The 20,292-nt window shown below is 45.9% G+C and overlaps 1 protein-coding gene and 1 non-coding gene across 3 annotated transcripts in view; both read right to left on the reverse strand.

The window, feature by feature from the left end:
• Window positions 1-20,292, reverse strand: part of Pop1 (POP1 homolog, ribonuclease P/MRP subunit) — a 29,881-nt gene that overhangs the window by 6,770 nt on the left and 2,819 nt on the right. For both annotated transcript variants that reach the window (XM_027431524.2, XM_035449619.1), the window contains exons 2-12: window positions 19,991-20,134; window positions 14,718-14,885; window positions 12,883-13,058; window positions 11,003-11,251; window positions 9,238-9,325; window positions 8,143-8,330; window positions 6,405-6,661; window positions 5,663-5,756; window positions 4,718-4,829; window positions 3,926-4,045; window positions 89-204 (exon numbers count right to left, since the gene is read on the reverse strand). In XM_027431524.2, coding sequence (XP_027287325.1) covers window positions 89-204; window positions 3,926-4,045; window positions 4,718-4,829; window positions 5,663-5,756; window positions 6,405-6,661; window positions 8,143-8,330; window positions 9,238-9,325; window positions 11,003-11,251; window positions 12,883-13,058; window positions 14,718-14,885; window positions 19,991-20,132 — 1,710 coding nt within the window. In that variant the 5' untranslated portion in view covers window positions 20,133-20,134. The remainder of the gene's footprint in view (window positions 1-88; window positions 205-3,925; window positions 4,046-4,717; window positions 4,830-5,662; window positions 5,757-6,404; window positions 6,662-8,142; window positions 8,331-9,237; window positions 9,326-11,002; window positions 11,252-12,882; window positions 13,059-14,717; window positions 14,886-19,990; window positions 20,135-20,292) is intronic.
• Window positions 1,921-2,089, reverse strand: LOC113837441. Its single transcript, XR_003488018.1, has one exon. It is a non-coding gene; the product is annotated as a U1 spliceosomal RNA (small nuclear RNA).

The raw sequence follows: 20,292 nt of genomic DNA on the forward strand, positions 1-20,292 counted from the left end.
ACAGAATGAAATCATTCTGCAAGGTCTCTACAACGGTGACTCCCCTGTCATTTGTGAGCTTACCCGTAGTTCCTGGCACATTAGTTACCTGATCCGGGATTTTATTCTCTGTGACACTGCTACAGATTTCCTGGTTCCAGATAAAGCTATGCGTACACTCCAAGGGCACACCCTCCTGGAGCAGCTGTCTGACTTGCTCATCATCTAAGAGGGAAAAGAAACAGCCTTCAAACCACACTTTCACCCCATCAACCTCTAATGCTGGAAGACTGTGGTGAAGGGAAACTATTTCATAGGCATTTGCTGAACTAGAAGACAAAAGACTAAGTTATTCTGACAACTGGTTTCCTAGTCAATGAAATAACAACACTTTTCTTTGATAATTACTTTTGTGCAGACACAACTATAATACTAATAACTGTAGGTTGCCCCTTGAATTTAAGACAATGAAATTTCTAGAAGACACCTTCTGTTACCCTTCACTTAGGGTCTCTTGTAACTAACTTTTACTGAGCTGTTCGATCCTGTCTGTAAAACACACTTCGTCATTCCTTTAAAGTGAGCAGTGCTTGTGAACCGTACTGTTTCTTGAGCAAGCCACGCTGTGCTTAGAATACCAGAAAGGAGGGTTTCCAGTGATGCACACTTAACACTTCCACACCCAGTCACTTAAACATGACAGAAAAGAAGTCCTTCAAATCTTATTTTTGTTACACTGAAGAATTAAAAAAAAAAAAAAAAACAGGGGGAGGGAGCATTGTCACTCAAAATCACATACCTGTGTGGGTCTGCTGGCTAGGGAAAAAAATAAGTTGCAAGTGACTAGGTAATGGCCGGACAGAAAGAAAGCTGCAGAGCATCTATAAACTGCTCTTCCCCTGGAGACAGAGCAGCGAGGTCTGAGGTTCAGTGCTGAGTGCCAGGGATGGCCACACAGCCAGTAGCCTATCCCCAGCAGTCCTGGACGACCCAGATTGCTGCCCTGTGGAGCTCACCACAGATCCGGATGGGCAGAACTGAGGTATGATTCAAACTGAGTTGTAGACACAAGAGAGAACTCTCAGGAAACAAAGGCACAGGAAAGCACCAGTTCAACTTCAAATATTCTGCTGAGGGACTAGAAGGAATGAGTCACCACAAAGTCACAGGAAGACGGGAGAGAGGAATCTTTAGGTGCACACTTCACTAAGGGAGAGAGCCAATCACATGACATCTGGAAAAGGCAAAACCACAGGCACTGTGAAAACATAAGGGTTATCAGGGCAAGGACGCTGAAGCCTTCAACTCAGCGTTAGGGACAGGATAGCTTCTGCTGAAACAAAGCCTAGTTTTTCCTTCCCAGAAGCAGAAAACACAGTTGTACAGAGTGAGCTCCTGAAGTCCACGGCTGCCCTGGGATGCCAAGGTCATACAGCCTAAGAGTATTTCAACACAAATCTCTAAATGAGCCTACACACACAGTGCAGCTCACTATTTTCTTTCTTCCCTTCTGTTTTGGTTTGTTTGCCGCTAGCCAGTGAGTGCAGGCAAGCCGCAGTGAGTACACACTTACAACACGCACACTTAGCACATTCACTGCCACCGAGCCACACTTTCTGCTTCTAAGGCCAAGCAAGGGTAAAGCAAGCTCTTCTCTGGCAAGGACCAGTTCAAATAGTCTATCAGAGCACATCAGCCACTGCTAGAGACTGCACAAACGTGGTTTGAGGGTTTCGTTCTACTTTCCCAGTGCTGGGATTGAACTCAGGGCCCTGTGAAGTTAGGCAAGAGCTCTCTCCCCGAGCTACACCTCCAGCCTCAGATCAGTACTTTAAAAACTCACCTCAGAGACCACTTACTTACAACAGTAAACTGCCCTGTTAATGAAGTTGAAAGGTGTTATAAAAACACATTAATAATTAACTTTCTCCCCCCCCCCCAGGGGAGAGCGTGAGTGCAGTCCCTCCCACCACCACAAATCATGCAGCTGAGTTTCCCGAATTTGGGGGGATCGCAGGGGTCTGCACATCCGGAGTGCAATAAGGATAAGCCTCGCCCTGGGAAAAACCACCTTCATGATCATGGTACCTCTCTCCTGCCAGGTAAGTACAATATTAACTCTTAAGAGTCAAACCTCTCCAAAGCATGAGAACACAGTCAGGGTCCTAGGAATCTTTTCCTTTAAAATGCCTAAGATCCAGTTTATCCAAGAAAAGGAGCTCGTTACCCCAAGCAGGCAAACACAAATCTCCAGGTTAGCAGTGTTTAAACTGAGTTTTGCTATTGCTGTTGGTTCCAGTCAAAACAGGCAGGGAACAACTTCAGATACAGACTGGACTAGGTCAAGGGACTGAGCTGCTTCTACAGACTTAATTGACCCAACCCACTAAAGTGTACCTCTACCCTTCTTTTTTTTTTTTTGGTTTTTAGAGACATGGTTTCTCTGTGGCTTTGGAGGCTGTTGTCCTGGAACTAGCTCTTGTAGACCAGGCTGGTCTCGAACTCACAGAGATCCTGTGCCTCCTGAGTGCTGGGATTAAAGGCGTGCGCCACCAACGCCCGGCTCTACCCTCCTTTTTGACGTACCCGCCTAGATGAGATATTAAAAACACTGTTGTAAGACTAATCCAACTACTTCACGAGAAAAAGTGTTTACTGACACTGTTCAAGTCCAGCCTGGGTTAGGTAAGTTCCAGGCCAGTCATAGCTACATAAGAAGGTCCTTATCTCAAAACAACTAGAGACTGAACTAGGGCCACTCACATGCCAGGCAACCATTCTACTGAGCTGCATCCCCAGCCCAAAAAAGGACACTTTTCTTTATGTAGCTCAACATCAACTAAAATATATCCTCAAAGGAATCACAGTACTTAAAACGGGTTCTAATGATCTCAGCACTCAGGAGGCAGAGGTAGACGGAGCTCCGTGAGTTCAAGGCCAACCTGCTCTACGTAGGGGGTTCCAGGCCAGCCAGGGGCATCCAGGTAGACCCTGTCTCAAAGAACAAAAGCAACAAAAACATGCTGTAACGAAATCCACAACAATGTCTAACACACGGTGGATTTTACAGTGGAAGCTAAATCATTTTTCACCACAGACTTAATCTCCCTTTACCCGAGATTCACGTTAAACCTGTTATAAAGGATGTTAGAACCGCCCACCCAAAAGCCAATATGAGGCAGCCAGAGGGGTGTAGAGTTCACCCGTGGCTTTGAGGTGATTACAGCTCGGCAAGTAACCCTCAGGAGACACTCCACGCCTCCTTCCAGTTTCACTAGACCGTACACATTAACCAACAAAGTCTGAGGCTCCACAGTGACTAACTTACCTGGGTGTCTTCAAATCCTCTCAGCCACCTGTTATGTGGAGCTCTGACAGGGCCACTTATTGGTCCCTAGTAAGCTAGCTAACTACATGCAGAGAGGTTAAAGACAAAATTGTGAAGTTGTTATGACACACACTTAAATGCTCTTCTCCCAAAGTTCACAAGCCAGCTCATATTACTCTCCTAGTTAATGGTGTTTTCAATGACAGTGAATCCAAGGTGACATCACAGAAATTGCAGCAAGTCCCACCTTCCCGGCTAGGTAGCTCTCTCGGGCCCCTGTCAGAACCACGTGGTCTGATACTTCAGCACCTGGGATGGCCTTGCCAGGATTCGAACCTGGATCATCTGTATGGTCAGACAGAGGCTTCCAAAGAGCACAAGACCAGCTGCGGGTGCACGTCCCTTCCTCACAGTTAAGATTCTGAAGCTCCAGGCATTTGGGAGAATAAAGAGACACACAGTAGAGAACAGTTAGCTGTGTGGTTTGCACCTCCCTAAAGGACACTCCCACACCTCGTCCTCTGACATAACACCCAGGCACAGCTGCTGCACCAGCAGCGGAGACCAGATCCCTCATGGGACCTGACAGCCCAACAAGGAGCACGGCAAGCACTTTACCTTGGTATCTTTCCAGATGTGGCAAAGCTCTGGACCGCTGTGGAGGCAAATTGACTCTCGGATCCCTAACTGTCAATCCCAGAATAGAACCTGCAGGGATTTCCGCTGGTGACGATATCCCTTCAACAAAACAGAAACGGAAGGAATGCATTAAAAAGCAAGCTTGCAGAAAGGCTCCCACGGGGCAGGCGAAACGGTTCAGTGAGTAAAGGCACTTGCTGCCAAGTCTGAAGATCTAAGTCTACTTCCTGAGTGAAAAAACAATGACCTGCATACACACAAGTAAGTAAATAAATGTAATAAAAATGTTTTAAGTAAAAAAAGTCACAATACATACTAATGCAATCCTGTTTTGTATTTTGAAATCTTTCAGATTTTTCCAGTGAAACTATTTTCTCGGGATAATTATTTTAAAATACATATCACCTTTTCCCCACTAATACACTCGGGAAATAAATTAAAAAGTTTCTTGCAAAATAAAATTTAAAGGACATAAAAATTGTCATATTACATGAACAAACATCAGCTATATGCATACAAGGGACAGTAACTACAGATGTTAAGTGAGTACCTGCTTGGCCACTTATAACTTCAGAATGCTAGTTATTCAGAATGCAAACGACCTTTTTATTTCATAAACATGAGCACAATGCTTTGATCTTGGACTCTGGGCCTCTTTCTTGCTTCTCCAGTTATAGCACAACAAATAAAAGGCTTGATGAAAAAGCGAGACTACTCATTAGGGGCCAACTGCAAGCTACTCTCCCCAGCACAACTAGATAGTCTCTCTACCTCCCAACAACTGAAACACTGCTTCTTGTCTTTGATGAAGGAAAACTCCATCAGAGCTCTTGGAAGTGTCAGTCCACCAGTGATGGGGTGTCTCCTCTGCATCCTCTTCCCCCTGGAAAACAAGAACTTTGCCTCAGCAGAAAAATGGTGAGCCAGGCCTAATACCTGTGGTGAGAGAGTCCTAACAGTCACTGCATTGTAGCCCGGTGATAGCACAGTTGTAACACGGTCTGTCAGCTCTACCCCCTTTGTTTTCTGGGTGTGAGAGTAACTATTTCACAAAGAGCAGCGTGAAGACGCCATGCAACTGTCCTTAAGACAGCAATTACCACCAGACTAAACCCTCTAATTAGAGACTTCACATATACGGACACACTGCCACGCTTTTCAAAGACACTACTTAATTAAGCACTGCCACACTCTTGTGCGCAATTCAACAGAGACACTGGCCCTCTCCCACTCTTGCTAACTTTGTCTCTAATTTAAGAGAGAAAAAGCAAACCACTGAGCCATTCTTAACAACAATGGGTAAAGACGCACACACTTCTCTAACACCTTGGCAAGACTGGGATTCAGCAAGGTTTCCAGAGTATCTCAAGTACTAGATAGATGCAGGACAGACATGACAACAAAGAGCCATGGTTTGTGCTGGAAGAGCCCCCAGGCCCCTGAAGGGGTAACTTGTAGCAGGCACCACTCACCTCACAGAACACAGGCAGTAGGGCTAAGAGGTTTGGAGACCGGCTCTAGAGCCAACCCTGAGTTCCAATCTTTACTCCACCTAAGGCAGGCAGAGGAGCTTTCGCTGTGTGCTAGGCACTCACTGTGCTAAGCACTGCAGACTGAGTAGAGGGCAGGGCGGGGCCTGCCTACCATCAGTAATCCGAGGGGCTGATGAGAGACACAGATGTTATACAGACACAAGAACAAGACACATTGACTCACTGTGTGCAGAGGAGCAGCCCTCAGTGCCGAGGTCAGGATACAGTGGGAAAGGGGACCAATCAGCCGGAACCTATTCATCTCCATTGTCAAATCACTGAGGAAAGACCATTAAACAGAAACTTCCATCACAGATGACGTCTATGTTGTATGATATTTTATGTTCTGACAAATAAAGTTGCCTGGAAATCAGAGGGCAGAGCTAGCCATAGAGACCAGGCAGTGGTGGCTCACGCCTGTGATCCCAGCATGGGAGGCATGCATATACATACATACATACATACATACATATATATATATGCCTTTAATCATAGCACTAGGGAGGTATAGACAGGATCTGGCCCTTTCGGTCAGAGGACTGCAAGAGGTAAGAAGTCCCTCTAGTGGCTGGCTGCTCTGCTTCTCTCATCTTCCAGCCTTCCCTCTAATATCTGACTCCAGGTTTTCATTGTTAAGAACAATTAGGGTCACACCTCATCTACACCACTGGCAAAGACGGGACAAATCATAGCAGATTTGGTAGCACACAGCACAAGTCACAGCCGGGCGTTGGTGGCGCCCGCCTTTAACCCCAGCACTCAGGAGGCAGAGGCAGGCAGATCTGAGTTCAGGACAGCCTGGTCTACACAGTGAGTTCCAAGCACAGCAAGGGCTACACAGAGAAACCCTGTCATGAAAACCCAAAAGGAATAAAAGGGGGGGGGAGTGAGATCTTCACTCGTCTCACAGTGAACTCAGCTCCTACCTGATGACAATCCCTGTGGTAGGAGAGACCCACGAACGTGGCTGACACGGGTCTCTAGTCCCATCACCAATAGTTTTCTTAGTTCGTTGAGCACTTTTTTCATTGTCTTTCCTTTTTCTTTTCTTGCCAATTTTGTCATCAGTTAGTTCAGGCTGACTTTCTTCTTGGGCTGGTGTCAGGAGTGGGTCAGGAACACAGACACTTGAAGTGACAGGTTCTGAACACTGGCACGTAGTTTTCATTTCCTCCAGAACAGCCTAATGAAGTGATGTAGGGGAAATGTTAGCCACGCCCTCTTGGGTGCTGACAGATGATGCAGACCAAGCATATGAGGGCGTAGTCAGTGACATAGCAAGACCTTAAATGTGAGAGTCACATGCAGGGCCTGGGTGTAAAGGAGTGACTCCGTCACCTGAGTACTTTTTCTAATAAACTTCTGTTCATCAAACTTGCTCTGATTCCTTTTTGGTACGCATTAATTGCGTCCCACTATAAAGTGGTTAAACAGCGCCTTTAAATCCTCAGAATTTAAACGCAGAGGGCCGGATAGGTATCTCTCAGTAGTTAAGACCACTGACTGCTCCTGCAGAGGACCCGGGTTTAAGTCTCAACTACACAGAGGCTAACAAATGTCAGTTACTCCAGTTCCAGGCAATCAGACAGTCTCTTTTGGACTCCACGGGCACCAGGTACACACATGATGCAGTTATACATGTAAGCAATACACCCACACACATAAGATAGAAATATATTCTTGGGGCTGGAGAGATGGCTCAGAGGTTAAGAGCACTGACTGCTCTTCCAGAGGTCCTGAGTTCAATTCCCAGCAACCACACGGTGGCTCACAGCCATCCGTTATGAGATCTGGTGCCCTCTTCTGGTGTGCAGATATACATGGAAGCAGAATGTTGTATACATAATAAATAAAATCTTTAAAAAAAAAAAAAGAAAGAAATATATCCTTAATAAATATGCTTGAGTTAAATGCAGTGTTACAAATTAAATTGATAGAGACGGTTGTGTTCATTGTGGCAATCATTAAATAATGTGTATATATTTATCAGATCATCATGTTCAAGGTAAATATATCCATTTTTTGTTCAATAGTCTTAGATAAAAATAATTTTTTTTAAATAAAGAAATATATCAGCCATTGTGGCACATGGCTTTAATCCCAGCACTTGGGAGACAGAAGCAGACAGATCTCTGTGAGTTTGAGGCCAGTTTAGTATACATAGCAAACCCAGGATAGCAAGGGTTACACAGACCCTGTCTCAAAACATAAATAAAAAAGGATGGAAGGAAACAAAATTTTAATTGACTTATTAAAAAAGTGTCATACCACTGGGCAGTAGTGGCGCACGCCTTTAATCCCAGCACTTGGAGCACTTTAATCCCAGGAGGTGGAGGCAGGTGGATCTCTGTGAGTTCGAGACCAGCCTGGTCTACAGAGCGAGCTCCAGGACAGCCTCCAAAGTTACACAGGGAAACCCTGTCTCAAAAAATCAAAAAACAAAACAAATAAAAGTGTCATACCAATCTGTCAGCCATACTTTCATACCACTGAAGTTTCTAAAATACTGTCTTCCAGTGGTAATGAAAAACATGACGGTGAGCAGGTGAGATGGCTCTGCAGGTAAGTAAAATGGAATTGTCACCAAGTCTGATGACATGAGTTTGATCCCTGGTACCCACACACTGTATAATTAAGTAAGTCGAATGCAACAGAACAATGTACCAGTTTAAGAGTTGGATGAAGCCAGATCCACAACTGCCTATCCTCGGAAGAATCCCCCGGGGTCGTCTTAGACTTCCAGACAAACGTAACGGGCCCAAGCATGTCTCTGGGATACTTATTTGCCTGGTAGAGCATGACACTCCCTTGCCTCTTCCCAGACAAGCAATGAACTGCAGCAAAAGTCAGTCCTGTAACACACAAACAAGCACTGAGACTTCAAGTGCTCACACAAAGCACCACTTCCTGAGAGCCACAATATTAACCCCTGTGTCTCCATGAGAGAAGCAACTTTGGTTCTTTTCTTTTAATCTGTGGCACACAGTAAGTTCCCAAAAAAGATTTGTTAAATGATTTAGTGAGTTTCAAGTTGTTTCTACCTAAGCTTACTCCACAGAATAATGTCTTGCTTTACACATAGGAACGTCATTAAAGATTTAAATATCAGCTAGAATCCTCTTTCAGAAACAGATGGAAGCAGATGCAGAAATCCACAATTAACCAATGGGCTGAGCTCCTGGAGTACAGTCAAAGTGAGGGAGGAGGGATAATATGAACAAAGGAGTCGAGACCACGATGGGGAAACCCACGGAATCAGCTGACCCGAGCTGGTGAGAGGTCACTGACTCAGGTCTGACAAATGGGGAACCTGTGTATGACTGAACCAGACTCCCTTAATATAGGTGACAATGGTGTGACTGGGACAATATATGAGGCCACTGGCAGTGGGTCCAAGATCTGACTCTAATGCACAAACTGACTTAGTGGAGCCCATTCTATATGGAGAGCTACCTTGCCCAGCCTAGACACAGGGGTGTGGGGTGGAGAGGGGCCTTGGTCCTGCCTCAAGGAGATGATGGGACAGACTTAGTAGACTTCCTAGGGGAGGCCTCACCCTCTCCGAGGAGCAGTTGGGAGGTGGGGGGTGGGGGAGTGAGAGGAGGGGGGGAACTAGGATTGGAATGTAAAAAATAAAAAAGATTTAAATATCTCACACATCCTGATATTAAAACTGCAAAATGCTTGTAGTAGACATTCCTTCAACCAATTCATAAACAGACGAAGATTAAAGCAGAGCCTGGCTTTGGAAGAGATTACCTGTGTCTGTGCTACACATCTGAGAAAGAGCCTTCAGGATTTCTTCCTCTTTGCCTTTCAGCTCCAAACAGCAGTAATATGATAAGTCCTGAGCAAAGGAGAAAAATAATTAAATATGCTATGATCCGTTAGGTAGTTAAAAAAAAAAAAAAAACACTGGGCTGGAAAACATTGGCTGCTCTTCCAGAGGATCAGGGTTCAATTCCCTGCAACCACATGGTGGCTCACAACCATCCTTTATGAGATCTGGTGCCCTCTTCTGGCCTACAGCGTACCTGCATGCAGAATACTGTACATAATAAACACATCTTTAAAAAAAAATGCTAAGAAGCCAATGCCATATCAGAAAACCTGCTGAGGGATACAGGAGAGATGGCTCTGAGGTTAAGAGCTTGTACGGCTTGTAAGAGCTCTTGCAGGGGACCCAAGTTCAAGTCACAGCATCCACTCTGGGTGGTTCACAACTGTGTAAGTTCAGCTCCAGAGGGCATCTGATCTAACACCACTGGCGAAAAGAAAACCTGTTCTAAAACACAAAACCAATCATCCAAAGCCAGCTCTTCAACAGCTCAAAATCTACAGCCTGACTATTACTATCACATTAGCAGACAGTCTTAGCCAGTCTGAGTCAAAAGTCAAAATGAATCTTCCTTTAATTTACAACACACAGGGTCCTACATTTTAGCAAGCATATTTGGGTTTTATCCCACTCTCTCAGGAAAGTTCAAAGTGGGCTATAAAAACTGTTGCTTCTAAATAAAGGGATTATTCTTTCCCCAGATCTACATAAAGGGAGAAGCCACAGTAAAGGAGCAAGACAGAGAACCCCACAACTTTGTTAGTCAGTGCAGTACCTGAGTTATACAGCACAGTGCAGAATTCTGACATAAACAATTCATTTGTCCCGTCTCCCTCCCATGCTCTGTCCTGGCTCTGCTGGTCTGACTAAGCAACACATGAGGAAACCCAAAAGTAAGATCTTTCTACTGTAGGTAAGATGAAGAGAGACAGGGCTGAGTACTGAAGAATCCTGAAGAACTGGCAACAGCTACAGTCTTTGCCACAACCTTAGAATCAGTCCTACTGCTCCTGGCATGCCAGGAGAGGGCACCAAGGCACCAAGACAGGCATTTGTACAATGCTACACAGTCCAGCAGAAGCAGCCATCAGGCCAGGGCCACGACACCCAAACCAACCCTAACCACGGCAGCTTGAAGCAAGTTCAGTCCACTCAGCAATCAGAACCGAAAGAGAATTACAGCCGTGCCTTGGACAGATCCAGAGCACCCTCAGCCATCACAGGCACAGAAACCTTCCTGCCAACAACGGCTCCCTCTCAGTTACCAGTGACCATACGGAGCTCGCCCAAATTCGCACAACTGGGTCACAACAGAGAAAAATGGGATGACCTGACTCCAAGCTCAGGAGCCGCACGGTCATGGGTGAGTTACCCAGATGTCTGTAACTGGGTTTCGTCATCTGTATAACAAAAACTTCTGACCTCATGCTGTTGTTGCAAGGACCGAATGAAGAGAATACAGACTATTCTAGTCCAGCATTGACTAGTGTGGAACCTGTCTCAAAAACAAAACAAATAGACTGGTACATATGCCTTACACCCCATATACTTGAACAGTAACTGGCAGACGTCTCTCTCCCCCACTAAGGCTGCTCCATCTCCAGCACCCAGCAGGGTCCCCTTCCTCAGAGAAAAGACCACGAACAATTCTACACGCGCGTACTGGGAAGGCCCGCGTTTATGTACCTGCAGGAGGCAGAGGTTTGTCATGGCTCGATAGCAGGCTCGGTGGCTCTTGGTTGTGGGCCTCTCGCCGAGACAGTAGCCCCACTTCTTCACCATGTGAAACCGTTTGGCGTGCCAGATATGAGTCTCCAGCCATATATTCCTCTTCTGCCTACGGTTGAATTCCAGAGTCCGGTTGAGGTGACATCTCCGGGCTTTGTGGCATTTATTTTTCGATTGTTCTTTCTTCTGGTGAGCAGCTTTCTCTGCCTACGGTGTAAAGAAGAAAGGCTGACCCTAGTGTGTACATTTGTAAACCCCTTGTAAGACAAGGACTTCAACTTGCTGAATTCTAACCCACTCCCAGCCGAATACCAACACACAGCAGGCATTTGATAAATACATTTTGATGCATATAGTAAAGACATGAGTAGCTTAGCCAATTTTAGAGTAGAGCCTAAACATAATTAGATTTGTATAAAAATAAAAACCAAGCTCAAGCTTTCAACTTTAGGAAAGCCAAACAGCAAATGCTAAGCTGTGACGTTACTTTCTTTCAACCTTCTGACTCTGAGCCGGCCATACTCTAAAAACACAGGATCTAAAATAAGTATCTGGTGGGAGAATCAGAATTATTTTTAAATTTTATTGTGTGTGCTTGCGTGTTCATACACACACGGCAGGGCTATGGTTCACATGTAGAGGTCAGATGAGACACTCTAAGGAAGTCAGTTTTTCTCTTCCACCATGTGGATCCTGGGAATCAAACTCAGATTGTGGGTCTTGACAGCAAGAGCCTTTACTAGGTAGGCATCTCACCGGCCCTCGAATTCATTAACTAATTCCACACCATTAACAAGAGGAGGTTTCTCTCAGTACTACGGCCCTGTAAGACCAGCACCAGTGCTGCAAAGGCAGGAAGATCAGGGAAGGCAGGAAGGCAGGAAGGCAGGAAAGCAGGCAGACAGGCAGGCAGGCAGGCAGGCAGGCAGGCAGGCAGGCAGGCAGGGTGGGTTTCCAAATACTGCATTTTAAACTCTTGTGGGATAAACTCTTGTTGCTCTTTTGCTGCAGCTGCTGCGCGATGAAACATGATTCACCAAACTTTCACATGGAGTTTATTTGGGAAAAGGAGCAAAGGGAGGGGAGCAGAAATGGAAAAAAGGAGAACAGGCAGGAGGAACAGGAATGGTTTAGAATGAGTCTCAGCCGTGAGGCTGTTGAAACTGGAGTCACAGAGCTGCTGTTGCCCAGCTCTGTGCAACCCCAGTTCCACAGGGTTTCTGCATGCACAGCCCTTATGCAGCCAATTAATACATGCACGACACAGCCATGCAACCTCTGACAGCAGTAAGGAGCAATCACCTGTCAAGATGGATCCCGAGAAGAGCGATCCCATGGCAGGGAGAGGCCGAGGATTAGAGAGGCCCCATGACCAGGAAAGGTTCCCTAAGAAGAGGGCTGGCAGGGAGTGGCAGGCGGGTGCCGAGGAGAAACCATGGGCGGGAGGAGGAGAGAAACTGGGCGCAGGAACAGGGCAAGGTTGCCCAGGACCCAGGGAGAAGCCAGGATATCAACAAAGGGTCTCACTATGTTATCCTCCTGGCTGTCCTGAAAACTCACTCTGGAGACCAGGTGGTCTCAAACTCACAAAGATCCGTCTGCCTCTGCCTCCTGAGTGCTGGGATTAAAGAACTACTAAAAGCAGCTACAATATCTGACTACCTGCTAAAGTAGCTACAGAGGGTGGACAGGGCTAGATAACGTTCAAACTAAAAATATTCAAGAGTAAAAAAAAAAGTAGGTGTGCTGATTACCTTAAAAGTCTTCCACGTCAACACTTGCTAATACTTCTAGAAACTACTAACCTAAATGTTGACACTAAATGAAAGAAACGCTACCTCTTTTTTGGCCATCTCCTGCAACCGTCTAGGGAGGCGTTTGACGTTGTGGCTCATGGCTCTTCGTCGCATGTGTCGTGGAAGAGTCTGGAAAACCAGTGAATTAGACGACTTCTGGGCGACGGCTTTTAACATAGCACTGATCTCAGCTGCTCGAGCCTGAGCAAATGTAGCAGCTGTGAAGAAAAATGGCAAGGTCACTACAGCAATCCTTGAGCCAGCAGTCTCTCTGCTGGGTTTCAGCAGGATCAGACCTGAAACAATCGCTTACAATGGGGCATTGTGACTCCTGTGAGGTAAGTGCCAATACTGGTCATTTCTGTGTCCTATTCACTCAAGAAGATTCTTCAAAAAATTTCCAATTTGTATTTTTGTTTTTCGAGACAGGGTTTCTCTGTGTAGCTTTGGAGGCTTCCCTCGAACTCACTCTGTAGACTAGACTGCCCTCGAACTCACAGAGATCCGTCTGTCTCTGCCCCCCTCCCCCACATCCCACCCCCCACCCCTTCAACCCGAATGCTGAGATTAAAGACAAGCACCACCACTGCCCGGCTTTTTTAAATCTTTTTTGGGGGCGAGGGTGTGGGGATTTATGTTCTAAAAGAATTCCATTTTCTAGTTAAGAAAAATCCCTAGCTTCCTAAATATTCTATTCAGTAAAAAAGGTTAGCCAATTTGTTTTGTTTTGGAGCCTGTCCGAGAACTAGCTCTTGTAGACCAGGCTGGCCTCGAACTCACAGAGATCCGCCTGCCTCTGCCTCCCGAGTGCTGGGATTAAAGGTATGCGCCACCAACGCCCGGCTAAGGTTAGCCAATTTTAGGAGTTTTGAAGAAGAAAGATCACAAGCAATATACAGTCATGTAATACAATCACAACCAGTGTTTCCTATTCTCTTGAATTCTGCATTGTGCTGTGTATACACGATGCATATTTGGCTACATGCACCCGGACTCCATACAAGCAGAGGCAGAGGAAGACGTCTGAGTGTTCCTGACATTCTCTGATTCATCCCCTTGAGACAGGGTCTCCAGCTGAACTGGAAGCTCAAGGCTGGGTGGACCGGCTGTCCAGCAAGTTCCCAGGGTCAACCATGTCCAGCTTTCCACACGGGCACCAGAGATTCAAACCAGGTTCTGTGTTTACACAGCAAATGCTATTACCACTGAGCCCCCGCGTCCCACCCCCACCCCTAATCATCACTGTTCTTAATCAAAACATTCACAAATGAAAAAAACAAAGGGAAAAAAATAATAACAAGGGGGTTTTCCTTTATCATTTTCTGCTCTTTCAAAACTTGTTATAATTATTATTGGTTTTCCTCACTGAAAAACGGAATCAGTCTCCAGCTTCTGTGTGTGTGTGTGTGTTTCTCTCTCTCTCTCTCTCTCTCTCTCTCTCTCTCTCTCTCTCTCTCTCTCTCTCTCTCTCTCTGTAAACTTGGCGCTAGAAAAAGCAGCAAATTAATCTAAGAGGGAATAGAGACACTAGAGCATCTAAGTTACGTTGAAGGAGCACGGAGTTCAGGGCACAGTCGGGATGGAGGTGACCATCAGTCAGGAAGCTGAGGCTGGAGGCCAGGCTTTAACGCAGAGCACCCTGATAAAGAGTGTGCCGTACTTTAGGGGGCGAGGGAGATGGAAGTTAGGGGAACAGCTTACGAAAAGATTTATGAGATGACTCAGAGAGAATCTGAAGAGGGCAGAGCCACCAGCTTAAGGACGGAATGGTCAAAGTCCAGGCTAGAGGCGAGCGGCGGTTAGAACAGAGGGAGAAGGGAGCAGCCCCCGTGCCGACACTGGAAACCAAGAGCTCACGTTTCCTTACGAACACCTACCAGTTATATACTTGGGGATCTCCTGAGACGCGCCCTCAGGACCTGCTTTCCAGCCCCCCTTTTTCTTGAACATGGTTTTGGAGGAAGACTGCTCGATCACGTCAGACTCGGGAAGCACGTGGGTGCCCGTCTTGACTTGCCACTGCTGTGAGGTTCCAGAATGGAGCTCTAGGACATTTTCAAAGACAAAACAGAAAGAAGTTACGTCACCCACACCAGAGACAGGATTACAGGAGAGAATTAACTTGTTGACCCCACAACCACCATATAGTTTTTATTACTTGCCTGTGTGTGTGTGTGTGTGTGTGTGTGTGTGTGTGTGTGTGTGTGTGGTGTGTGTGTGTCTGTGTGGTGTGACTGTGTGTGAGAGAGAGACTAGGTCTGTTGTGTGTTTGGTGTGACTGTGTGTGTGTGTGGCTATATGTGTGTAGCTGTATGTGTCTGTGTGTGTGACTGGGTCTGTTGTGTGTCTGTCTGTGTGTGTGTGTGTGTGTGTGTGTGTGTGTGAGAGAGAGAGAGAGAGAGAGAGAGAGAGAGAGAGACTAGGTCTGTTGTATGTCTGTGTGGTGTGACTGTGTGTGAGAGAGAGACTAGGTCTGTTGTGTGTTTGGTGTGACTGTGTGTGTGTGTGGCTATATGTGTGTAGCTGTATGTGTCTGTGTGTGTGACTGGGTCTGTTGTGTGTCTGTCTGTGTGTGTGTGTGTGTGTGTGTGAGAGAGAGAGAGAGAGAGAGAGAGAGACTAGGTCTGTTGTATGTCTGTGTGTGTGTGTGTGTGTGTGTGTGTGTGGCTATATGTGTGTAGCTGTCTGTGTCTGTGTGTGTGACTGGGTCTGTTGTGTGTCTGTCTGTGTGTGAGAGAGAGAGACTGAGTCTGTGTGTGTCTCTGTGCGTATGCGCACGCAAGCACAGGCTCTGAGGACTGAACTCAGTTCTCCAGGCTCACCTATCAAGCGCTTTTACCCTCTGAGCCATCTGACAGGCCCCACTACCTGTTTTTAGAGAAAACTCTTGGGTAGGAAAGCGACTTTCACGAGGACAAACGCAAGGCCACCATGTGAGTAGGTAGCACAGGTAGCCATGCCAGCGTGACACACTGACAGGTACCGCTGGAATCACACTGATGTGACATGTTAACGGAAACAAGGAACTTTTCCCCTTTGAGATTTCTAGTGTAACATGAATTATTAACCTAAGCCCTATAATCGCTATGGTATAAACATTCCCAAACAGGAGAGGAGTCAGTGGAGAATTTACAGAGTTCCTGTTTATTACATTGGAATGTGAATTATTAAGCCGCTACAATCTTACAACACATTAAAAGGTTTGTCAGTGTGAGATTTAAATGGAATAATATTTGGGACGGGTGTACACATGTCAAAGTTGTAGTCCTCTATTTCTAGAGCTAAATCTAGAGGTTAGAATTTAGGGCTGGAGTGACGGCTCAGAGGTTAAGAGCACTGACTGCTCTTCCACAGGTCCTGAGTTCAATTCCCAGCAACCACATGGTGGCTCACAACCATCCGTTATGAGATCTGGTGCCCTCTTCTAGTGTGCAAATATACATGGAAGCAGAATGTTGTATACATAATAAATAAATAAAATCTTTAAAAAAAAAAAAAGAATTTAAATGTAGGGGCTGGAGAGATGGCTCAGAGGTTAAGAGCACTGGCTGCTCTTCCAGAGGATCTGAGTTCCATTCCCAGCAACCACACGGTGGCTCACAACCATCTATAACAAGATTTGATGCCCTCTCCTAGTGTGCAGGCATGCATGCAGAAAGAACACTGTGTAGGGAGCCGTTCCTGCATTCTCCATTACAATAATGGTGCCTGAAGACACCAAAATGTAAATTACTTCACAGGCGCTGGGTAATCTCCATTCCTTTGATCTCTGCCTATCCCGTGGCTCATTTGGCCTGAGGAGCTGAAGCCATTCATAGGGTAACACGTCCCAGGCGGCTTGCCAGCCTTTATTAAGGAATGGGATTCTTGGTTCAGGGTCTCCGCTCTGGTAAGCTTATGCTCTCCCAACTCTCAAGATGCATTAAAGCTTATCTGCAGAAGGATCCGAGTGTCCTGCGTGTATTTCTTGCCGGCGAGAACATACAGCGCGGGACATCTGGTGCCGAAACCCGGGAATTTGTTAACATCTCCGGCACTGCGGAGACCCCTCTAACGGGGCGGATTCAGAACTGCAGGGTGGTAAATTCGGAGAGGTATGTTTTTTCTGGACTTTGGCTTGGGAATGTTGCTATTTTGGGAGGTTAATATAGAGGCTTCTGTGCTTTTACTAGGAGCTATTTTGACCTTTCTCACTGTTGTAACAATCTTAAAGAAGTACAGAATTACATGTCAGAAACCGAATGTGGTGAGAGATGGGGCGCGCCCAACAATAAAATATAAGGAAAAAGGACCTCCCGGGATGTCTTGTGACAAGGGAGTGAATAATTTGTTAAAAGAAACAACAACAAATAAGAAAAAAGGACCTCCTGGGATGTCTAATGACAAGGGAGTGAATAATTTGTTAGATGATTCTGTAAATAAGTTTAAAGCTTTAAATCTTGATAGCTCTGATGACTCTGAAAGCTCAAGAGATAAAGTTTTAGAGGAAACAGCTCAACTAGATGAAAAAGAAACAAAAAAGGAGGGAGAGAAAATAGGAGATAACCGGTCACACCCCGGTAAATTTAAGAGAAATAAAGACTCAAAACCTAGCCTCTGCCCTACAATGAAACTAGAGGCCTTGGAGCTGAGCAGCTCAGACTCTGAGATTTTAGACTCTAGCAAGGAAGCAGAGCTAGAGGAGGAGGCAGCACGATACCACCCCGATAGATATCAGCTGCCAAAAGTGAAAGCAAATATGAGGCCATCGCCTATTAATCCAGCGGGTGTACTTCCATCAGCACCCCCATTATTTGGTACCCACTCCTTCTTACCATTAGAGGAGCGGAGGAAATTACAGATGGCTTTCCCAGTCTTTGATAGGGGAAAAGGCCATGTATGTTATTCAACACTTCTTAAAGGCCTGGAATGCCTGTGGCTTTAAAGCCTCATAAACATTAACGCTGGGGGCCATACCGCGGCCAAGCGTCTCACCTCAAAACCTAAAAGGCCAAGGAAATGGTAAAATAAAAAGATATCTTAACTGATCTTTGGAGAGGCCCGGATCCTATTCTCATAAGATCCAGGGGAGCTATTATGTTTTCCCACAGGATGAAGAAAATCCCCTGTGGATCCCAGAAAGACTCAACCCGAAGAGCCCCTTCGGACCTTCAAAAGTCGAAACTCCACCCTCTCCCCGGGAGTTGAGAGCCGCTATTGTTATCCAGATTAACTCCTGTCCTTGACGGAGAGAAAGGGGTGGGGGTGGGATTGTTTGATGCAGCCGTTTGCGGATTGGTGTTACTTCTGGCTGGTCTGTAAGCTCTAGGCTCAAAACTAAAGAGAGATCGCCCAAGCGCTCATATTTGGCTAACTATACTTAAGCAATAGGCCGCCGGCCAGACAGCTCTTGCACACCCGGAGCCTAGGCTCATTGCACAGGGTAGAGTGTCTGGTTTGAGCAGCCCATGAGGGTGTTGAGCAAAGGCATCGCACAGAGTTGCCTAGTATGCAGGCTTCTCTGAGAGGTATGTTGTCCTGCATAAGGGTTGCCTGCCCGAGCCTCCCTTTCCCAGAAAAACGGCAGAGGACAGGTCGAGAGCGCTTCGGGTCAAGCTAACAGCCTGATGGCGACTCTTGTACACAGTCTTAATGTTTGATTTGGGAAGGTACAACCTCTGCCTCTATCCCTCAACATATGGGTGACCTATTTGCTTGTAAAAATATAAAGCCTTATCATTAATTAATAAAAAAAGGGGGATATGTAGGGAGCCGTTCCTGCATTCTCCATTACAATAATGGTGCCTGAAGACACCAAAATGTAAATTACTTCACAGGCGCTGGGTAATCTCCATTCCTTTGATCTCTGCCTATCCCGTGGCTCATTTGGCCTGAGGAGCTGAAGCCATTCATAGGGTAACACGTCCCAGGCGGCTTGCCAGCCTTTATTAAGGAATGGGATTCTTGGTTCAGGGTCTCCGCTCTGGTAAGCTTATGCTCTCCCAACTCTCAAGATGCATTAAAGCTTGTCTGCAGAAGGATCCGAGTGTCCTGCGTGTATTTCTTGCCGGCGAGAACATACAGCGCGCGGGACAACACTGTACACATAATAAATAAATATTAAAAGAGAGAGAGAATTCAAATCTAAGGTTTACTCGATCAGGCCTAAAGCTCCCTGCTCCCTAAACGAGCTTTCAGAACTAGCTTTCTCTACTGCTCTCCTGTGAACGCCTCCACCCTACCATTTCACAAGGGTCCGAGATTACCACATTGGTTAAATGGTGATATACTGACTACATTTCTCTTAGGAAACACAGACATATAACTTAAACACATCAGGTCTAAAATATGCACGATCAGACTATAGCAGCATGTCTGTCTTATAAAGTCAAGCGAACACTGAACAGCAAATCAAAAAAAGTGTCTCTCCTCCCTCCTCTTCTTCCCTTCATATGTCTCTCTCTCTCTCTCTCTCTCTCTCTCTCTCTCTCTCTCTCTCTCACACACACACACACACACACACACACACACACACACACACACACACGGAACAAGTGGAAAAGAAAGCTTAATCTCATACAGATTATAATTTTATGTATCATTATCACACTGACTCAAAACATGGCACATGAGTGAAGGTCAGTTCTCTCCTTCCACCATGGTTTAGGGAATGGAACCCAGGGGTTCAGGCTTAAGTAGCCTGGGCATCTCCCACTGGACGCCTAACCCAATCAGCATTTTACCAGGCTGTAATTTTAAAGTCTAGAAACAATTCATACTGGTTGATTCTACTGTCTTTATTCAGGGAGGGGAGAGAGAGAGAATGAAATTCACAAGTGTTAACTGACCCCACAGCTAGGAGCTCCCGTCACTACTTCTAGACTCTCCATCCTCTGATGATGTCTGAAGAGGTAGTAAGCACCTGGGAACTGACACTTGGGGCAACTGGCTCTCCACACACCCAGGGATGACTCACAGCTCTGAAAGTGTTAACGTGGGGTTACACATGAACTTTAATAAGAAGGCACACTTGCAAGTACAACTCTGTACTTCTGTATCTCTTTAAATCAATTTTAAATCGTTTGCTTTGGAGATGATGGTTAGGAAACAAAGCTGGCAAAAGCAATTTAACCTAAACTGAAGTGGAAAGAGTGTTGTGTGAGAATCTTACCTTGTTTTTGAGACTGGGAAGGTCTCCCTCCTCCAAAATGATGCCTTCCACCTCTGTCAGCCCCAAAGCCAGAGGCTAGAGTCACATTCGTGGGCTGGTTTCTCATTTTCTTAGCATGTTTTCTTTCTTTTGCATTAGACATTTCTGGAAAGAAAGCAATCCACTTAATAGAGGGAGAGGAAAAACTCTCACTTCAAAAATAAGGAATTGCCAGGCACGGTTGCTCACATCAGCATTTGGGAGGCAGATGCAGGAGGCTCAAGAGTTCAAGGTTGTCCTTAGCTACAGCACAAGACCAGCCT

This window comes from Cricetulus griseus, chromosome 10, assembly GCF_003668045.3.
Source record: "Cricetulus griseus strain 17A/GY chromosome 10, alternate assembly CriGri-PICRH-1.0, whole genome shotgun sequence".
Taxonomy (NCBI): domain Eukaryota; kingdom Metazoa; phylum Chordata; class Mammalia; order Rodentia; family Cricetidae; genus Cricetulus; species Cricetulus griseus.